The sequence below is a fragment of the Melanotaenia boesemani genome, chromosome 24, assembly GCF_017639745.1.
Source record: "Melanotaenia boesemani isolate fMelBoe1 chromosome 24, fMelBoe1.pri, whole genome shotgun sequence".
Lineage (NCBI taxonomy): Eukaryota > Metazoa > Chordata > Actinopteri > Atheriniformes > Melanotaeniidae > Melanotaenia > Melanotaenia boesemani.
The window spans coordinates 1,401,614-1,424,415 of NC_055705.1; the positions used below are offsets into that span (position 1 = coordinate 1,401,614).

At 36.3% G+C, this 22,802-nt stretch overlaps 2 protein-coding genes and 1 long non-coding RNA gene across 3 annotated transcripts in view; 2 read left to right on the forward strand and 1 right to left on the reverse strand.

The window, feature by feature from the left end:
• Positions 1 to 22,802, forward strand: part of LOC121635255 (NLR family CARD domain-containing protein 3-like) — a 1,000,352-nt gene that overhangs the window by 444,702 nt on the left and 532,848 nt on the right. The gene's annotated exons all lie outside the window — the stretch shown is intronic.
• Positions 724 to 21,129, forward strand: LOC121635308. Its single transcript, XM_041978447.1, has 4 exons — positions 724 to 1,075; positions 11,976 to 12,116; positions 18,445 to 18,545; positions 20,648 to 21,129. The coding sequence occupies exons 1-4, from the start codon at positions 724 to 726 to the stop codon at positions 20,723 to 20,725; spliced, it is 672 nt and encodes a 223-aa protein (XP_041834381.1). The 3' UTR covers positions 20,726 to 21,129.
• LOC121635372 lies at positions 2,706 to 3,620 on the reverse strand. Its single transcript, XR_006009444.1, has 3 exons — positions 3,502 to 3,620; positions 3,361 to 3,392; positions 2,706 to 2,820 (listed from the first exon to the last, which is right to left on the reverse strand). It is a non-coding gene; the product is annotated as an uncharacterized LOC121635372 (long non-coding RNA).

Here is a 22,802-nt window from a genome sequence, read left to right on the forward strand (position 1 = left end):
TTCATTTTATTCATTTCTTTTTATTTCTTTATTTTTCTTTATTTTTATAACATGGTTTTATTTAACTTGTTGTGATATTATTAATTTGTGTACAGCACTTTGGAAACATATAGCTGTGAAATGGGCTATGTAAATAAATTTGTTAGTAATTCTTACACATTGGACCTTTAAGCTGGGAAATGTTTGATGAATGTTGCAATAACATCTTTGAGACACAAAATGGAGCCACTGGATCAGGTTAGACAGCTTGGAGGTGATGATGATGATGATCCTTCTGCTCTGTTGACTTCTCCTAGATTTAGTCCTCTAATAATGTTATCGTCACACGTTTTTAAAGATTAATAATTTATAACTAAAATCATGCAATCGTCATGTTTCCAGCAGTAAATCTGATTTCTCCTCCTTCATGTATCATGTTACTGTAGAAACTTTAAACTGTCACCAGCTACTGTTGATGTACTTCATCTGCTTCACACTACAAACACAACCTTCATTCCTGCTCCTTTAACATCATTAAAACATGGAAGGCAGGTCTGTGAAGAGCAGCTGTCTCAGATTCCTGCTGCAGATTCAGTCTGGAGGTGAACAAGTTTCACTTCCGTCCTCTGAGACTGAAGAAATGTTGGTGGGTTGTTATCAGATGTGTGAACCAGGAAGTGAAGACACTTCCTCCATGGTCTCTCAGCAGAGCGGAGCTGCTTCCAGACCAGTCTGAACCTGATCATGGACCTGATGATGATGATGATGATGGTGGTGGTGGTTCTGGTCTGTGCAGAGACTGAGAAGGTGACGGAGGTCAGAGGAGAGCTGGGAACAGATGTGACTTTAAACTGCAGCATCAGGGATGGAAACGTCTTCTGGTCCATGATGATCCACAGTCAGCTGAAAGTACAGATTGGACGGACTTATTCTTTTCTTCCTGAGTACAACGCTCCTGAATATGAAACCAAATATTTAATCCAGGAAAACAGACTCATGATTAAAAACATGACAGCAGAGGACTGCAGGCTTTACTTCTGTGGGAGGAAGAAAAGTGGGAACATGGTCTCTGTGGACGCTTTCCGTCTCATCTCAGGTAAGTTCTGCAGGTTTTCTTCAGGTCTGGATCTTCAGGATCTTCTGATCCTGCTGAGTAAAAACTAGTTTCCAGCTCTACTCTCTGCTCTCAGTTTACATGTCCTGAAACATCTTCTCACTGAGTCTTTGCTGGATCTTTGAACTTCTATCAGAACCTGCTTCATCCTTCATGTCTGAACTCAGCTTGTATGAAGATCACCAGTAGAAGCAGCAACAATGATGATGATGATGAAGAGTTTCAGGTCTTTAGCTCAGACCAGTGGGATACAAAGGACGGTACATGTAATCATTCCAGAAAACATAAACAAAATGAGCCAAATATTTTACTGACAACAGAACAAACACACACAGCAACAACAAATGTCTTAACTGAACGATTTTACAATTTTATCTACAAAATAAGTTTAAATAAAATGTGAAGCTTGATAAAAGTCTCAGAATAGTTGGCACAGGAGCGTGTTTAGCATGTTTACCACGTTTATCGTGTTTAGCATGTTTACTGTGTTTATCTTGTTTAGCATGTTTACCGTGTTTATCGTGTTTAGCATGTTTACCGTGTTTATCGTGTTTAGCATGTTTACCGTGTTTATCGTGTTTAGCATGTTTACCGTGTTTATCGTGTTTAGCATGTTTACCGTGTTTATCTTGTTTAGCATGTTTACCGTGTTTATCGTGTTTAGCATGTTTACCGTGTTTATCGTGTTTAGCATGTTTACCGTGTTTATCGTGTTTAGCATGTTTAGCATGTTTACCGTGTTTATCTTGTTTAGCATGTTTACCGTGTTTATCGTGTTTAGCATGTTTACCGTGTTTATCGTGTTTAGCATGTTTACCGTGTTTATCGTGTTTAGCATGTTTAGCATGTTTACCGTGTTTACCGTGTTTATCGTGTTTATCGTGTTTAGCATGTTTACCGTGTTTATCTTGTTTAGCATGTTTACCGTGTTTATCGTGTTTAGCATGTTTACCGTGTTTAGCATGTTTACCGTGTTTATCGTGTTTAGCATGTTTAGCATGTTTACCGTGTTTATCTTGTTTAGCATGTTTACCGTGTTTATCGTGTTTAGCATGTTTACCGTGTTTATCGTGTTTATCGTGTTTAGCATGTTTACCATGTTTATCTTGTTTAGCATGTTTACCGTGTTTATCGTGTTTAGCATGTTTACCGTGTTTAGCATGTTTACCGTGTTTATCGTGTTTAGCATGTTTAGCATGTTTACCGTGTTTATCTTGTTTAGCATGTTTACCGTGTTTATCGTGTTTAGCATGTTTACCGTGTTTATCGTGTTTAGCATGTTTACCGTGTTTAGCATGTTTAGCATGTTTACCGTGTCTAGCATATTTAGCATGTTTACCATGTTTACCATTTTTCGAATGTTTAGCATGTTTAGCGTGTTGGTGTAGCATGTCTACAGACCAGCTTGAAGACGTCTGGACATCCAGGTTTTGAGTTCCTGGAGTTGTAGAGTTAAAATTGACGTTTTGTTTTCTTTTGTTGTATTTTTGTTTACACACCTGCTGACCAGAACCTTAAAGACAAAATGTTAACACACTGATAACACGTTAAGACACTTTAGGGAACATACTGTAGATCCAGACAGTCACTCCTTCAGTCGGGTGGAGAACGAGTTGTTATCATGAGTTAAATGGAGTCATGGTTACAGATCAGACGTCATCAGGAACATTTTAACAGCAGGAGTCTCTACACCAACTTTCAGAGTTTCACACCACATTCAACCAAAACTACAACACAGACATGGATGAATGATGAGAAGATGCAGAGTCTGACTTCGATGGAAATAAGATGAACGTTTAAAACAGAAAAAAGAAGCTCTTCATGTTGATAGAAAATAAGAAGCAAACTAAAACCAAGTATGAGAACACCAGTGGAGGAAGTGATGGAGGGTTTAACTGGTGGAAAATAAGGAGGAAAATAATAACGAGCTGTTTATAACGAGCTCCAGGACCAGACATGGACGTTTTTAACAACCGTATGGAGGAGATTTACTCAGAAACTGTCCAGAAAGATCATTTTATTTGTAGAGAATGAAGTTTAGATCTGATGAAGTTAAAGCAGAATAAACTACGAACAGCTTAACTTTGTTTCCTTTAATACCAACAAACACACTGATTATTAATGTACCGACCAAAATGTGTTCGATGGCAGAATAATAAACGACCACTTACCTGTGTTTGTATATAATGACGTCAGTAATGAGAGAAAGTACCAAAGAAAAGTAAGTAAAGTTATTTATAAGAGGTACAAACAGAGGAAAAACTTACTGCTCTAACATGATTTAATGTGAGAAGATCGTCTGTAATGAGAAGGACGTGGACACAGCATGTAACAACTTTACTGTTATATATAAATCATTATATGATAAAAACTGTCCAGTTAAAAATGAGAATTATGAGAATAATCACCTGTTAATAATTAGAATAATAAACTCTCTACGGACGGTGATAGGATGTTGGTTAAGAGCATCATCGACAGCGTCTCAAAACCATCAACTTCCATCTGAAATTTGTCCCTCCAGACTGGCTCCTTTCCACAGAAAAAGAAAAACGCTGAAGTAAAACGGTTGTTCAGGCGAGGTAATAAACATCTGTACATGTTTATATACAGACCAGCGTTCCTCTTCACACAAGGTCCAACATTCCTGGAAAACTTCCTGAATAAGAGAAAAACTGAACCAGTCAGTGTGGATTTAGAGAAAAGGTGCATATATATATATATATATATATATATATATATATATATATATATAATTATATATATATATATATATATATATATATATATATATATATATATATATATATATAATTATATATATAATTATATAATTATTAAAACATAAAGAAAATTAAAGTCCTAGTGTGATACGAGACAATAAATTCCCCACATCAGACACGTACAAAACAAAGTAGAAATAAACATCTCGATCAGTAATAAAATAAAGTAACTTTAGATTAAACTTTTTCTCCTTATTCTGTATTGTTTGTTAGCTCCTCCATATTTCACCTACTGTAAAAAGATCTGGGAACCAATAATAAAAATGCTTTTTACCAACTGTCAGTATAGCAGAGCTGAACTATTATACACAAAGTTATTTATTTATATCATCATATACAAATATCATCATTCAATAGTATAAAAATGAGGGGCAGTTATTTTTATTGGTCTTCTTCTTCTTCTTCTTCTTATTATTATTATTATTATTATTATTGATCCATAGATATTATATAAGTATATTATGAAATACATACGAGGCGGAATGAATAAGTCTTTAGACAAAGACTTATTTTACTTTTTATTATTTTGTATATCCTTTTGTTTCTTTGTTTTGTTTGTTTGTTTGTTTGTTTGTTTTTTTTTGTCTTTTTTTCAAATAAACACAATCAATCAATCATTAAAAACTTCAGTCCCGTTCTTACCTGATTCATGTCTCCAGCTGCTGAGGAGTTTGTGGTCGTGTTTGCTGTATTTCTGTTTCCATGATGCTCCACGTTTTCAAATCCAGTCAAACTTTATTTGTAACACACTTTTCATGCCACAGGCAACACAAACCGCTTCACATGGTTAAAACATTTATGCATATCTCAGTTCATGCATATTAAAAAAACCAAGTGTTTACACACATCAAAGTAGAATTACATATAATAAAAAATAAAAACACTTATGAGGGGCCGTATAGGCCATAATTCATTCTCACACTTACATACATATATTTTTACTCTTACATACATATATTTTTTCTTTCACATTCATATATACTTAATCTGGAAGAATGTATGGATGTGTGAGGAAAAAGTATAGTGGAAACAGAAGGAAAGCAATTTGTTGCACTGTGATTGGCTGAGAATCAGGAACAGGGTCGTCTTTGGGTCCCGCTTGAAATGAATGGAAGAAGTGAGCCTGAGGTACTGCAAGAGGCTATTGGTGTGTTAAGAAATATTTTGTCATCTCCTGAAGTCATTACATCGTTGTCTTCGTGTCTTGAGCAACAGAGGACAGGCTCTTCTGTCCCTAACATAACTCATACAGCGGTGGAAAACGAGATGAGAGAACTCTTCAGGCCATTGGCCTTCTTTTTTTTTTTTTTTTTTTTTTAAAAACAAAGGCAAACACTGATGGTACATCATGTTGTTAGGAGACCAAAATGTTTTCCTTTATTTGAGGTGCATTCACACCTGGCAGGTCAGACTCGGTACAGTTGGACATTATAATAAACTGCTTTACTTTTTTCAGTTGTGGGTAATCCAATTACAATTTTCATAGTTACAATGCCGTTACTGACGAAAACCAATTTTGACAGTGTGTTAAGATGAGTATAATTTGAGTTAACATAAGTTTTACATTTGCTAAGATTATATTGTGTGGTTCTATAATGGAGACGAGGTAGAGTGATATGGTTGAAACAGGAGAGTAAATGCTATTGTTTAGTACAAGAGTTGCCAGGTTCTGCTATTGCAAGAAAAATAATAAAGCAGCATGATGTGTGTGAGATAGAAGTTTTCATAAGTTAATGGCATTATAAAACCATATTTTGCATAGAAAACCGATATATGGCCATCATGAATTGAAAATGCAATTGTCAACAGGAAATTAAGACTGAATAGTCAGGTACCCTCTAAACTACAAGGCCACTTATTTGGATCACAAATGACAATAATTAGTTTATTTAAAAGCTTATGGAAATAAAAATAAGAATAATTATATGTAAAAAAAAAAAGCTGCTGTCTTTTATTTCTTGTCTTAGTGAAACACATAGAAAAGTGGCAGTGTTTTTTAGGTTGAGTTTTATAACGGGCACATTTATGCAAAGTGAAATGAGTAGGATAAAGAGTGCTCTGAAAACAGTTTCTGTGAAGTCAGAACATTTCTTAAGCTTACTGTATGTCTAACGCAACTAGAGAACATTTGCTCAATCTATAGGATGCCCACATGAAAAACTCTCAAAGCATTTACAGTGCCTGAAGTTTAATGTGGTTTGTAAAGGCAATCATGGCTAATTTAACATTTTAAAAGAACTAGTAATATTCCAAAAAGATCTAATATTACCTATGAATTGTAATGTGTGTTTCTGCTTTCAGGGCTAAAATGCATTATCACAATACTTTCAACAAGGATGTCATCCTTCTTCCATCAAGCAGTTGTTTTCAGACCTGCTTCTTTGCCTGGTTTCATAGACACTCACCAAAAATTGTAGACAACTATATAAAGACTCTAACATACCAACCACTTGTCTGTTTCTGGAATCTTGAACAAAACTTGGGATTGTCAGTAATCCAGATAAAATATGAATATGATCACAAAGGTCTTTGTGGAGCCTCTGATGAAAAAAGTCTGCAGGTTCTCTTTGTATTTCTTCAATACATCCCAAAACATTTTCAAAAAAATATCTTAAATCATTTTCATTGCTTTTTACTTCCAAATTGAAAAACATTAAAAAAGGAATCGTTATGAATTTCAATATCATCATTGTATTATGTTCTTCTCCAAATTATTACCTCCTCTGGACATGCTAAGCAATTCTTGTTAAAGAATTTCCTGGTTTAAGAATTACTTCCAGTACAGAGAAAAACTTCCTGTGCCAGATGCCAAGCAAAAAACAAAAAGAGGTCTCACACACATTTCATGTGTTAAAGCAGCATATGTGTATGAAAGAGGAGAATGTATGTGTGTGAGAGGAGAATATATGTGTGTGAGAGGAGAATGTATGTGTGTGAGAGGAGAACGTATGTCTGTGAGAGGAGAATGTATGTGTGTGAGAGGAGAACGTATGTCTGTGAGAGGAGAATGTATGTGTGTGAGAGGAGAACGTATGTCTGTGAGAGGAGAATGTATGTCTGTAAGAGGAGAACGTATGTGTGTAAGAGGAGAATATATGTGTGTGAGAGGAGAACGTATGTCTGTGAGAGGAGAATGTATGTGTGTGAGAGGAGAACGTATGTCTGTGAGAGGAGAATGTATGTGTGTAAGACGAGAATATATGTGTGTGAGAGGAGAACGTATGTGTGTGAGAGGAGAATATATGTGTGTAAGAGGAGAATATATGTGTGTAAGAGGAGAATATATGTGTGTCAGAGGAGAATGTATGTGTGTGAGATGAGAATATATGTGTGTAAGAGGAGAATATATGTGTGTCAGAGGAGAATGTATGTGTGTGAGATGAGAATATATGTGTGTAAGAGGAGAATATATGTGTGTGAGAGGAGAATGCATGTCTGTGAGAGTTAAAATACATGTGTGTGTGTGGAAAAATGCATATATGTGTGAGAAGAATGTATGTGTGTGTGATTCAAAATGCATGTGAATGACAGAAGAATATATGTGTGTATGAGTTCAAATATGCATATGTGTGAGTCTAAGAATGAATTATGGCCTATACGGCCCCTCATAAACACTCATTAAAATCTTTCACACAGTCACACACACACACACACATGTATACACACACACACACAAAGCAGTTAAAAGCTAAGCTAACAAAAATGGGTCTTTTTAAAAACATCAACAGTCTCTGCAGCCCTGAGGTTCTCTGGCAGGCTGTTCCACAGATGAGGGCCGTAACTACGGAAACAGGCCTCGCTGTAGGTCTTGGTCCTCACCCTTGGAACAACTGAAAGGCCGGTACCAGAGGACCTCAGTGTCATGTGAACAAGATGAAAAAGATGATTTTTGGGGGTCTTTAAGTCTCTTCCTGTCTGAGCTGCTCCCTCCCCAGCACACGATGGCATAGAAATGTCATAGTCTGGTCTTTAGTTTCTGGTCTAGGCTGTCTGTGAGTCCTCTGTGTTGTCTTGTTTTATTTGGAAGCGTTTATAGCGGTGTGTACTCTGTAAAGTTTACTTCTGCTCCTTGTTGAACCTGATTCTGGGTATTAACAGTCAGACCTGCTTCTAGTTGGTCTTTAACAGAAAAGAAAACGTGAAACAAACAACAGATAAAACAACAGTTAACAAGCAGGCTGATGTGGTAAGGTGAGCAGGGAGAGTAAACATGACGCCGGGTAGCTGTGGTTGGAAATGTTGAGGCTAGTGACAGAGGGGTGGGGGGGACACATTGCTATGGGTTCTGAGGTGAAGTTATTTCCAGCGAGCCATGTGACATGAGCTCTTTGGTTTCCAGGTCTGGAGGACTACATTCATCTAGAGAAACGAGTAGAGGACTTTTTATTGGATGGGATGATGGGTTTAGAGAGATCAGCAAGGAGACAGAGCTGATGCTGGACTCTGCAGCTCAGGATGGTGGAGAGCGACTCTAATGGTGGTCTTTGAACTGCTTGAAGCCTGTATGCCATGAAGTTCATTATAAGCAGATATTTCTGGTGGTCTGTCCCGTTTTAAACATTTAGCTTTGGCTGAATGAAGCTATTCTGTTCATTACTTCATATTATATGTTTTACCAGGTTTTCATAGTTTAAGTTGTTTTAAATAGTTTCATGTTTAGTGTTCAGCTCTTTGTTTCTCGTTGTGTTAACGAGCTTCATTAATAAACTTGAGTTGAGTTAGGGTTTGAGTTAGAAAGGCAGGAGTGTCCAAAGTCTGTATCCAAGGGCCTGCAGGTTTTCTATGTTTCCCTGCTCCAACACACCTGACTCAAATTACATGAATCCAACAGCCAATGAAGTTCTGCACAACGATTCCTGGAAAACCTGCAGGACTGTGTCCCTCATGGACCGGAGACGGATGCTCCTGCTATAAGCTGGTGGTGTTAGTGGTCAGGGAGAAGGTGTTCAGGTTAGTTCCCAGAAATCCAGACTGAGGGAGAGAGCCGGTCATTTTCCCACATGGATGTTGGCGACTGCAGAAGAAGCTGGATGATCAAAGTGCTGCATCAAAGCTCATCAAGAAGAAGCTGAGTGGAAGGAGAAGCTGGAACAAGCAGCAGGATGAAGCAGCTGGAGAGGACAGTCAGGAAAAGCTTCACCAGGACTGGACTGAGGCTGGAGTTAGAGCTTCCAGAGCCTCCACACAGACGGATCCTGGACCTGGACTTCATGTCGTAGTCCTCTAGTCCAGGTTACCAAGCCAGGTTTCATACCTTCGACGGTGACCTACCAGTAGGCCTTGATCCTGAAAGGGTCCAAGCTGAACTGGTCAAGTACTCTCCGGTGTGGTAGGAGGCTCCACAGTCCACTTTCTGACCCAGACTGACTTTCTGAAAGAAAGCCCAGAGTTCTTCATCCTTTACCAACCTCTGAACTGTTACAACCCTAATCCTCCCTGAGCCGAACTTCTGAACCCAGACTACTATTACCAAAATTCATCTTTATTCTGAACCTGAATCTGCAGCACACATGCTGAGCAGTGGTCCAAAGGATCTTTTCTGACGAGCAAATCCTGCATCTCATGTGGAAATCCAGGTCCCAGAGTCTGGAGGAAGACTGGAGAGGCAACAATCAAAGACCCTTAAAGTGCAGCGTGAAGTTTCCACAGTGGGTGGTGATGTGGGAGCCATGTCCTCTGGTGCTGGTCCACCCGGCTTTACCAAGTCCAGAGTCCACGCAGCGTCTACCAGGAGGTCTTAGAGCTCTTCATGCTTCCTTTGTGGAGATACAGACTTTATCTTCCAGCAGGACTCGGTACCTGCCCACACTGCCACCAGAACCAGAACCTGGTTCAAGGACCAAGGATTACTGGGCTGGACTGGCCACAGACTCTCCAGACCTGAACCCTGTAGAAACTCTATGGAGCCTTTCCAAGAGGAAGATGTACTGGGTTCATATGCAGGACTAGACTCTTCAGATGTTCCACATCTCTGTTTAAAAATCCTGTTTTCTAGATTTCATGCTAACATTGTAATTCTGGGTTTTATCATCTGTAAACCACATGAAGCTTTAAGAGCTCACGCTGCATGTATGAGTCTATATGTCAGGTTTCCTTCCACGCTGACTTACTGAGATAACTCAAGTTTTGTACCATATTCTAACTTTTTGAGTTCGGTCTGTGTGTTTTTATACCTGGTGTATTTTATTAATGGTTCTTGTAGAATCAAACTCTGATGGAAGATGGATTTCTCTTCTTTGTGTTGGAGTTACGTTGATCCTGCAGCTCCGTCAGCTCCGTCATGAAACAGCCTGCACCTCAACAAATCAACACAGTCCAGACAACAATAAATCTATATGCTGTAAACTAATAATTATATCTCAAATTAAAGTAAATAAGGGGTTAAAATGATGAAGAAGCAAAGGTCAGGCTCACATCTTTCACCTTATTGAAGAGATTTAACACAGGCTCCACATCTGCTCAAACTCTGCTTCTCATCATTATAACACCTCAGTCTCTCCAGATGTTCACCAGTCCCCCAACCAAAGCTCAACCTGGGCCCTGAGTCCTCCGTCCACAGGCTCAGGATCAACGATTTAGTCATCACCAGACAAACAGCAGCTTCCTCGTATTTACTGACAGTAAAGCTCTAGAAGCTCCACCGAGGCGGTGAGTGGATCCGGGTCCCAGTGTTTCCCAAAGGCCACCGAAAACCTGAAAGTCCTCTTCCAGACCTCATTACTTAGTTTTTTTACAGTAAATATATATAAAAAACTTAAACACATAGAACAGAGCTAATGTTCAGTGTGGTTCAGACTTTGAGGTGACCTCCATCCAGATGATGAAACATCCTGAACTTCTTAAACCAGACAGCAGAAACAACCGTCTCTCCCACAGTGATGCTTCATTAAAGGTCCCATATTATACACTTTATTCCCAATCTGAGACCATTCATTAATATCTAAATGAAATATTTCCGCCATGGTATGGACAAATCGACCCTCAGTTTGAGTGCAGCGGCTTCTCTTCACCTCCCTCTTTTTAGCAGCTTCAGAAATGTGCCGTTTATGGTGGGCGGAACCCTGGTGGAGCAGCTCAGCTGTTGGCTCCGCCCATCGCATCGCCCGTCATGAGGTGATTGACAGGTTAGGCCTTAGCGGTTACTAGACGCTGATTACAGCGTAGTGAAGGATAAACAAACGCCGGAACACCGGAACCCATTCCTGAAGCCCCCATTACCGACCCAAACCGTGACGCACGGAGAACACAGCTAGCTACGCTCATCAATCTGATGCACAATGGCACCGGATACAAACAGTAGAAACAGTGACTTGGCTACATTTACAACAGTGCTAATATATTTTCAAGCTATCAGACTAATAAGGCCGAAACGATAAAATAACTGCCAGCTCTTACCTCTCCAGCTGTGTCACGGACAGTTGGTATTGAACCTGGCTTCAGCTTCAAACGGTTGGCGAAGCCTGCTTTCCATGCCCCCATGTTGTGGAAACAGTCCTCTTTGAAATGCTGGCCACAGACATGCAAAACCTTTGGAAGTTTTCTGGGTACATTTCCTCCAAAAATAAAATTAATCCACTCAGTCCTCGTGGGTTCAGTGGATGGAAGTAAAAAAACGTTTTCGTGTTCATTTATGCAGCCACAAACAGAACAGTGCTTCTGTCGCTTAGCCATGTCCGCTAACGAGGGTTGCCGAAAAGGATAAACACTGTGCGCTAGGTGATTTTTAGAGGGCGGGCTTTGAGAGCCGGTAGACGGGTCCATCGCTCTGTGGGGAGTGGTTATTGTCCCTTATGACGTCTTAACGTACAGGCTTTCAAACTCGCTCAATTCAGCGCTTACTTCCCTAGAGGTGGAGCAGGGGGGAGAGAGAGCGCCTGAAAGAGTTTCACACTTACGGGTCTCCTACACATGCGGGGGGACCAGTATGACTGTTCCAAAACCATTAAAAAGTGAATTTTGCATAATATGGGACCTTTAAAGAAAGATTTTCAGGTTTAATCCAGGGAGGGAGAAGCACTGATGTCTGTTTTCTGACATACAAACAGGTTAGAAATGTTTAAATAATAACAGAATCTTATTAATCTTCACTTTTCTGTCTCCAGATGTTCCCGTGACTCCGACCACGACTCCGCTGGTGACTCTGACCACACATTCAAACCATCACAACACCACACACTGGCTGACAGACTCTGCTGTGCTGATGAGCTCGTTCGCTCTGAACGGCGTCCTGGTTTTACTCATTGGTGAGTTTTTATTTTTGGCTTCTTTCTTTGTGGTCAGCAGCTTTATAAAAAGCAGCGGCAGCTTCAACACATGATTCAGGCATTTTAAACATCCTGTTCCTAAAAGTCTGAAAAACAGGACATAACGTCATGGACTGGATCGAGTGTCGCATCAAACCAGTCGTCAGGTTTTTAATCTGATGGATTTTTATCTGTTTCAGGGAAGAAAACATATTCAAGCTTTAACTAAAAGACTCATATTTCCAGAGAATGAAGTTTCACAACCTTCATGTGTCACTAGACCAAAGCATGACTCAGCAAGAATGAGACTGATAGAGTTTGTGAGAGAAGTGCAGCCCGAACCCATTTTCATGTTAACTAAAATATAATGAAGAAGTTGAACATCTGAAGGGATGAAGTGATGCATGAATGAAAAAGTTAAAGGGAGATCAGACTGATGGAGGTCTGGCCACGCCCCCTTCACCAGCCCACACCTGTCACACCTGTTCATACATGAAAAATTCTGCACGTTCTGCGTAGTTCCAGCAATTAAACCAGAATTAAACCTGAATGAAAACATGAATTAAACCTGAATTAAACATGAATTAAACCTGAATTAAACATGAATTAAACCTGAATTAAAATTAATTAAACCTAAATTACAAATGAATTAAATCTGAATTAAACATGAATTAAACATGAATTAAACCTGAATTAAAACTAAATGAAAACATGAATTAAGCCTGAATTAAACCTGAATTAAACCTGGATTAAACATGAATTAAACCTGAATTAAACATGAATTAAACATGAATTAAACATGAATTAAACCTGAATTAAAACATGAATTAAACCTGAATTAAACATGAATTAAACCTGAATTACACCTGAATTAAACCTGGATTAAACATGAATTAAACCTGAATTAAACATGAATTAAACCTGAATTAAACATGGATTAAACCTGAATTAAAAATGAATTAAACCTAAATTAAAAATGAATTAAACCTGAATTAAACATGAATTAAACATGAATTTAACCTGAATTAAACCTGAATTAAAACTAAATGAAAACATGAATTAAGCCTGAATTAAACCTGAATTAAACCTGGATTAAACATGAATTAAACATGAATTAAACCTGAATTAAACATGAATTAAACATGAATTAAACCTGAATTAAAACATGAATTAAACCTGAATTAAACATGAATTAAACCTGAATTACACCTGAATTAAACCTGGATTAAACATGAATTAAACCTGAATTAAACTTGAATTAAACATGAATTAAACCTGAATTAAACATGAATTTAACCTGAATTAAACCTGAATTAAAACTAAATGAAAACATGAATTAAGCCTGAATTAAACCTGAATTAAACCTGGATTAAACATGAATTAAACATGAATTAAACCTGAATTAAACATGAATTAAACATGAATTAAACATGAATTAAACCTGAATTAAAACATGAATTAAACCTGAATTAAACATGAATTAAACCTGAATTACACCTGAATTAAACCTGGATTAAACATGAATTAAACCTGAATTAAACTTGAATTAAACATGAATTAAACCTGAATTAAACATGAAGTAAACCTGAATTAAACATGAATTAAAACTAAATGAAAACATGAATTAAACCTGAATTAAACCTGGATTAAACATGAATTTAACCTGAATTAAACATGAATTAAACATGATTTAAACATGAATTAAACCTGAATTAAACCTAAATTAAAACTAAATGAAAACATGAATTAAACCTGAATTAAACCTGAATTACACCTGAATCAAACATGAATTAAACATGAATTAAACATGAATTAAACATGTATTAAACATGAATTAAACCTGAATTAAATCTGATTTAAACCTGAATTGAAACTAAATGAAAACATGAATTAAACCTGAATTAAACCTGAATTAAACCTGAATTACACCTGAATTAAAACTGAATTAAACCTGAATTAAACATGAATTAAACCTGAATTAAACCTGAATTACACCTGAATTAAACATGAATTAAATCTGAATTACACCTGAATTAAAACTGAATTACACCTGAATTAAAACTGAATTAAACCTGAATTAAACATGAATTAAACCTGAATTACACCTGAATTAAAACTGAATTAAACCTGAATTAAAACTGAATTAAACCTGAATTAAACATGAATTAAACCTGCATCACACGTAAATTAAACATGAATTAAACATGAATTAAACCTGAATTACACCTGAATTAAACCTGAATTAAACATGAATTAAATCTGAATTACACCTGAATTAAACCTGAATTAAACATGAATTAAACCTGAACTACACATGAATTAAATCTGAATTAAAACTAAATGAAAACATAAATTAAACCTGAAATAAACCTGAATTAAACATGAATTAAAACTAAAGGAAAACATGAATTAAACCTGAATTAAACATGAATTAAACCTGAATTAAACATGAATTAATCATGAATTAAACCTGAATAAAACCTGAATTAAACCTGAATTAAACCTGAATTAAACGTTAATTAAACATGAATTAAAACTAAATGAAAACATTAATTAAACCTGAATTAAACGTGAATTAAACCTGGATTAAACATGAATTAAACATGAATTAAACATGAATTAAAGACGAATTAAACCTGAATTAAAATTAAACGAAAACATGAATTAAACCTGAATTAAACCTGAATTACACCTGAATTACACCTGAATTAAACCTGGATTAAACATGAATTAAACATGAATTAAACCTGAATTAAACCTGAATTACACCTGAATTACACCTGAATTAAACCTGGATTAAACATTAATTAAACCTGAATTAAACATGAATTAAACCTGAATTAAACATGAATTAAACCTGAATTAACTATGAATTAAACATGAATTAAACATGAATCAAACCTGAATTAAACCTGAATTAAACATGAATTAAACATGAATTAAACATGAATTAAACCTGAATTAAAACTAAATGAAAACATGAATTAAACCTGAATTAAACATGAATTAAACCTGAATTAAACGTGAATTAAACGTGAATTAAATCTGAATTAAACATGAATTAAACCTGAATTAAACCTGAATTAACACTAAATGAAAACATGAATTAAACCTGAATTAAACCTGAATTACACCTGAATTAAACCTGAATTAAAACTAAATGAAAACATGAATTAAACCTGAATTACACCTGAATTACACCTGAATTAAACCTGAATTAAACATGAATTAAACCTGAATTACACATGAATTAAATCTGAATTAAAACTAAATGAAAACATAAATTAAACATGAATTAAACCTGAATTAAACCTGAATTAAACCTGAATTAAACCTGGATTAAACATGAATTAAACCCGAATTAAACATTAATTAAACATGAATTAAACCTGAATTGAACATGAATTAAACCTGAATTAAACCTGAATTAAAACTAAATGAAAACATGAATTACACCTGAATTAAACCTGAATTACACCTGAATTAAACCTGAATTAAACATGAATTAAATCTGAATTACACCTGAATTAAACCTGAATTAAACATGAATTAAACCTGAATTACACATGAATTAAATCTGAATTAAAACTAAATGAAAACATGAATTAAACCTGAATTAAACCTGGATGAAACATGAATTAAACCTGAATTAAACCTGGATGAAACATGAATTAAACCTGAATTAAAACTAAGTGAAAACATGAATTGAACCTGAATTAAACATGGATTAAACCTGAATTAACCATGAATTAAACATGAATTAAACATGAATTAAACCTGAATTAAACCTGAATTAAAACTAAATGAAAACATGAATTAAACCTGGATTAAACCTGAATTACACCTGAATTAAACCTGAATTAAACATGAATTAAACCTGAATTAAACATGAATTAAACCTGAATTAACCATGAATTAAACCTGAATTAAACCTGAATTAAACATGAATTAAACATGAATTAAACCTGAATTAAAACTAAATGAAAACATGAATTAAACCTGAATTAAACCTGAATTACACCTGAATTAAACCTGAATTAAACATGAATTAAATCTGAATTACACCTGAATTAAACCTGAATTAAACATGAATTAAACCTGAATTACACATGAATTAAATCTGAATTAAAACTAAATGAAAACATAAATTAAACCTGAATTAAACCTGAATTAAACCTGGATTAAACATGAATTAAACATGAATTAAAACTAAATGAAAACATGAATTAAACATGAATTAAACCTGAATTAAACCTGAATTAAACCTGAATTGAAACTAAATGAAAACATGAATTAAACCTGAATTAAACCTGAATTAAACCTGGATTAAACATGAATTAAACATGAATTAAACATGAATTAAACCTAAATTAAACCTGAATTAAAACTAAATGAAAACATAAATTAAACCTGGATTAAACCTGAATTAAACCTGAATTACACCTGAATTAAACCTGGATTAAACATGAATTTAACATGAATTTAACATGAATTAAACCTGAATTAAACATGAATTAAACATGAATTAAACCTGAATTTAACCTGAATTACACCTGAATTAAACCTGGATTTAACATGAATTTAACATGAATTTAACATGAATTAAACCTGAATTAAACATGAATTAAACATGAATTAAAACCAAATGAAAACATGAATTAAACCTGAATTAAACCTGAATTACACCTGAATTGAACATGAATTAAACATGAATTAAACCTGGATTAAACATGAATTAAACCTGAATTAAGCATGAATTAAACCTGAATTAAATCTGAATTAAACCTGAATTAAAAGTAAATGAAAACATGAATTAAAGCTGAATTAAACCTGAATTAAACCTGAATTACACCTGAATTAAACCTGGATTAAACATGAATTAAACCTGAATTAAACATGAATTAAACATGAATTAAACATAAATTAAACCTGAATTAAACCTGCATTACACCTGAATTAAACATGAATAAAACCTGAATTAAACATGATTTAAACCTGAATTAAACCTGGATTAAACATGAATTAAACCTGAATTAAACATGAATTAAACATGAATTAACCTGAATTAAACCTGAATTAAACCTGAATTACACCTGAATTAAACATGAATTAAACATGAATTAAACCTGAATTACACATGAATTAAACATGAATTAAACATGAATTAAACCTGAATTAAACATGAATTAAACCTGAATGAAACATGAATTAAACCTGTATTAAATATAAATTAAGCATGAATTAAACATGAATTAAACCTGAATTAATCCTGAATTAAACATTAATTAAAGATTAATTTAAACATGAATTAATCCTGAATTAAACATGAATTAAACCTTAATGTAAACACGAATTAAACCTGAATTAAACATTAATTAAACATGAATTAATCCTGAATTAAACATGAATTAAACCTTAATGTAAACATGAATTGAACCTGAATTAAATATAAATTAAACATGAATTAAACCTGAATTAAACCTGAATTAAATATAAATTAAACCTTAATGTGAACATGAATTGAACCTGAATTAAATATAAATTAAACATGAATTAAACCTGAATTAAACCTGAATTAAACCTGACCACAGACCCCTGGATTGGTTCATTTATGTGATTGAAAACATAATTTTACTCTCTTATTATTAATTCACCTCTAATGTCCATCCATTCATTTTTAGCTTATCCGGGTCGGAGCTGCAGGGGCAGCAGCCTAAACAGGAAAGCTTAGAATTCCTTTTTCCGGCCACTTCTTCTAGTTATTCCTAAAGGGAATCCTGAGACGTTCCGAGACCAGCCGAGAGACGTAGTCTGTCCTGGTTGTCCTGGTTGTCCTATCATCACTCTCCTCTATACACGTCACGCAGTACGATGATGATCATGATCTTTAAAATGTTATGTGAGCAGCTCAGTAATTCGAGGTGGAGCCTCCACCCACACATTTCACATTGAAGACCACCTACCACAGACCACAGCTAGTGAGACTGGAAGGTGGTGTTTGGGATGGTGGTCAGCAGCACTGGAGCACCACAAGGAGCTGATCTGGAGCTCCTGGAGCTGATTGTCCAGAGAAAACTGAAGCTGCACGAGCTGCTGGACATGATGGAACATTCGAACACATTAATCCCTAGAACATACATACATACATGTACAGATAAAAAACTTATTTACTGCATTTTCAAACCAAATATTTACATAAACTCTGAGAAACTTTTGAAAAGGTTTTGATCTGCTACTGGTTGAGAGTTGCAGCTCAGATAAAAACAAATGTTTAACTTTATGTCCAGTTGGTTAGTTCCCAGTTACTCACATGATGGTCTGTTTGCAGGTGTGATTTGTGTGTGTTGGAGGATGAAAAGCTCCAGATGCAGGAAGAAAAATCCTCCAGATTTCAGCCTTGAGAACCCAGAGATGCTGGAGACTCCACAGGTAAAGCACCCAGGTCTTCATCCTGTGTACGTACTGAAACCAAAGCTGCTGGAAGCTCCTCGTGTTTGATCTGGATCAGTTTAGTAGACTCAAGGTTCCTACAAATGTACAGCCTGCTTCAAGTGGACCAAAGACAGGAAGCAGACTAGAAAACAAGTCCATTGTGAGTTCAGTGCACGGCATTGTGGGTAAACACAACTGAAACATACGAGTGTGGGATGATAGGCGGCTCTGTTGTCCTGCATAAACCGAAAGATGAACCAGTTTTCTGTAATGGCTGTCTCATCTTCTCGTTCATTAATTCCTGACGTAGCGCCGCCTCTGGCGAGGATGAAAACGTGGTTTTTAAACTGATTCATTCGAGTGGTGCAACGTAAACATAAACTCAGTACAGAAGAGTGATGCACCCCCACAACGAACCGAGACCCCCAATCATACTGGGTCTAGCGGACTATCCTGGTCTCACTGCACCCTCAGTCCCACGAGGACCGAAAACCTCATGGTTATCAGTGTTTCCCTGCTCCAACACACTTGACTCAAACTAAATGGATCCAACAGCCGATGAAGTTTTTGAATGAATTTGATTCAGGTGTGTTGGAGCAGTAAAACATTGAAAACATGTAGGACCGAGGCTCTCACAGGACCAAGCTGAACAATCCTGTAATTTGTGTGTAGATTTCCTGTTAGAGTTCATCGGTGTCAGTAAATAGAAGCAAAACTGATTCCAGCCGAATGTCTGAGGGATGCTACTGTTACTTTATCCTGCTGACTTCAACAATGGTGAACTGAAGGATACAATCCACTTCTGTGTGTTAATGACCAGATAAACCAAATAAAGACACGGGTTGATGCATTAGACATAAACATAAACCAGCTTCTTGTCTCTCGGCAGCTTTCAGCTGAAGTTGGGTTAGTTAGAGAACAACAGTTAAAAGAAATGTCTGTCTTAGAAGAACTGGATTAAAGACCTGTGAGCTCCTCTGCTAGAATCTGCTGCTGATGGTGGTTTTACTGCTGGCTTTACATCTACCACGTGTTGCTGCTGCTGCTGCTGCTGCTGCTGCAGTGCTAACACAACTCCAACCACTATGTCTGCAAACACTGACAACAGAAAAACAGTTCTAGTCAGATTTCTGGCTCTGGTTACTGTCAGTGCTGGTTAAGTAAAACCTTACATAGCACCTTCAAGATAAAACACAAAGGGCTTCATAAGAGCCAACAATGCATGAAATGCATGAATTAATAAAAAGCTCATTTAAAAGATGTGTTTTTAACAGGTTTTAAAAAGCGACCACAGGGTCCACCAATCTCAAGTCTAAAGGAAGAGATTTCCAGAGTCTGGGAGCCACAGGACAGAAGGCTCTGTCTCCTTTAGTTTCCAGCTTTGTATGGAGAACCATCAGCAGGTCCTGGTCCCAGGACCTCAGGGACCGGCCAGGGAGACATGGTTGAGGAAACCCTCTGATATGACCTGGTGTTTGTCCAAAAGGAGCTCTCCAAGTCAGTAAAAGAGTCTTAAAGGCTAAATAATTAGGATTTTTTTCTGTAAAAATAATTGTTGTGAAGGATAAAAGGAAGCTTCCCTACAAATCATTGTTGATTAACAAAATTGACTCTTGTTTACACTCCATTTTATGCTAACGTAAATTTGCGCATAAAATTAGCGCTAGCATTGCAAAGCATAGCAACGTCCTGTGTGTGTGAATCATCTTCGCTCCTCATCATGATGTTTGCTGGCGCTATGTTCTCCGTCCTTCAAAGACTGTATAAAACAACCGTCCTCTCACAAACCGCCAACCTGCGGAAACCCTCAGAGGGCGAGGAAGAGCGCTGTCCGTGTTTTTCTCTTTCACATGCAGTTTGAAAAACTAGGTGTCAATGCTACTTATTTAGCCTTTAAATGCAGCCTGAAATAAACTGGAAGCAGCTGCATGAAGGTCGGAGTCCGTGGTTTGGTAATATTTCTTAGAGAATTAAAACAGGAACCAGATGACCGATTACTGCAGACACGTCAACAGGAAGTACTTCTACTGTTTGCTGGTACTAATTACTGTACTATCAGTAGTACTTCACCTGAACTAGGTTTTCCTGCTGTGTTTCAGTATGAGGAGATCCAGCTACCCCCACCTCGATCAGAGTGTATTTATTACAAAGCCCAGCATCCTTTGCCTCGGTGCTGACAGACACACCTGGACAGGTGGACGTACCTGAAGAATGTGGATGTTCTGGAGAGAAGACGGCTTCATGAAGGATTCCTGCTCCACCATCTGTCAGAGGATTTATACCTTAGTTTGTGGTGGGGACGCATGAAAGTCGGAAAATCCAGAAACGAGATGAGCTTTTAATAAAATGTATTTAATATTTACTTTTCTGTCTCATGAGCCTGGATGGACTATAAAATGTGAATATTTAAACTTCTAGCAAAACCTGGTGTGAGACCAGGTTGAAAGGATTAAAGGAGACTCAGGTTTGTGAGGAACTGTGAGCTGGTTTTATTGTAGTAGAAAGTTAAAAAGTGTTTGTTTTTTACTTGAATTACTTGTAGTTTTTGTGTCGGTGTTTCCAACACATCAACTGTTACTGTTAACTGTTTGTTTGAATTAAAAATATAAAATATGACAGAGTAATTTTAATCATAAAAAGACCAAATAACACCAAAAACCATCTATTCATCTTTATCACCATGTCTGTTGTCAAAACGTATGGTTCCCTGTAGTCTCATCCTTAAATGTGCAGGAATCTTTTCAGCTGGGACTAGAATATGTATTTTAACCCTGAACCATATGTTCTCCAAACCCTAACCAGGTGCCTTTGGTGCCCAATGAAGCCCAGATCAGTAAAGAAATAAAAAGAGCAGATTTATGAAAAGCATAAGGAGCAGCTCTCTAAAGCATGAAATCAAAATGTTCGGGTTGGACCGCTTTTCTTTCCGACTTATTGTTTGTTTTTAACGATTTTACATTAACTTCTAAAAGAATGAAATGGGAGGTGCTACTATTCTGTATAATTATTATTTCTGTTTGTGGTTGAAACGCCAAGTTAGTTTTGATCAATTTCTTAGTAACATCAAATTTCCAAAACTGAAACAAAAATAAAATAACCTTGGATTTACCTCTCGGTAAACTCCATGAAGCTCTCCAGCAAATGCCCAACAATGAAGCCCCAGTTCCACATGGTTCAGGTCTAGATGGTCCAGGTCCAAATGGGTATCCAGCAGAATTCTACTGAGTTCTGGACAATGCTGGCACCCACTTTCTACAATATGATATTAGAAATAAAGGAAAAACAAAGAAATACCTTCAAATATGAACCAAGCTAATATTACTCTACTATTAAAACCAGGTAAAGACCCGACACTTCCATCCAGTTACCGTCCAATTTCATTAATAAATTTAGGTCTCAAAATAATTAGCCAGAAGAATAGAAAAAATAACCCCTCTAATAATACATCCTGACCAAACAGGCTTTATTAAAGGTAGACATTCCTCTACTAACATGCGTAGATTAATTAACATCATAGATTATTCTACTCTACATAATCTGGAATCCACAGTCATTTCTTTAGACGCAGAAAAAGCATTTGACCGAGTAAACTGTGAATTTTTATTTGCAACATTATACAAATTTGGGTTTGGGTCATCTTTCATAGATTGGATAAAGATATTATATAACAACCCAAATGCATGTGTGAAGACCAATGATCAAACCTCTCCAAGCTTCTGTTTGCAGAGAGGCACCAGACAGGGCTGCACACTTTCTCCATCACTCTTTGCTATTTTTATTCAACCCCTAGCTGCTGCCATAAGACAAAATAAAGAGTTTAAAGGAATCCATGCCAAAAATATAGAACACAAGATAAGTCTTTATGCTGATGACGTATTACTTTTCCTCCAGAACTCACCGACATCTCTCCCCCAGACAATCACACTTATTAACACATTCTCATCAATATCTGACTACTCTATTAACTGGTCTAAGACTATTATTATGCCCATCAACTGTGACCTACAAAACATACCCAATACTACAATACAGTCTGGAAACATTAGATATCTAGGCATAAACATTTCCCCCAGGTTATCAGAACTAACAAAGCTAAATTATGTCCAGCTACTTAAAGCAATAGAGGATGATCTCTCACAGTGGAGGCGCTTACCCATATCACTCATGGGGAGGGTTGCCACAGTTTAAATGATGGTTCTATCTAAAGTAAACTACCTGTTTTCAATGATACCCACTAAACCATCCTCCAGTTGG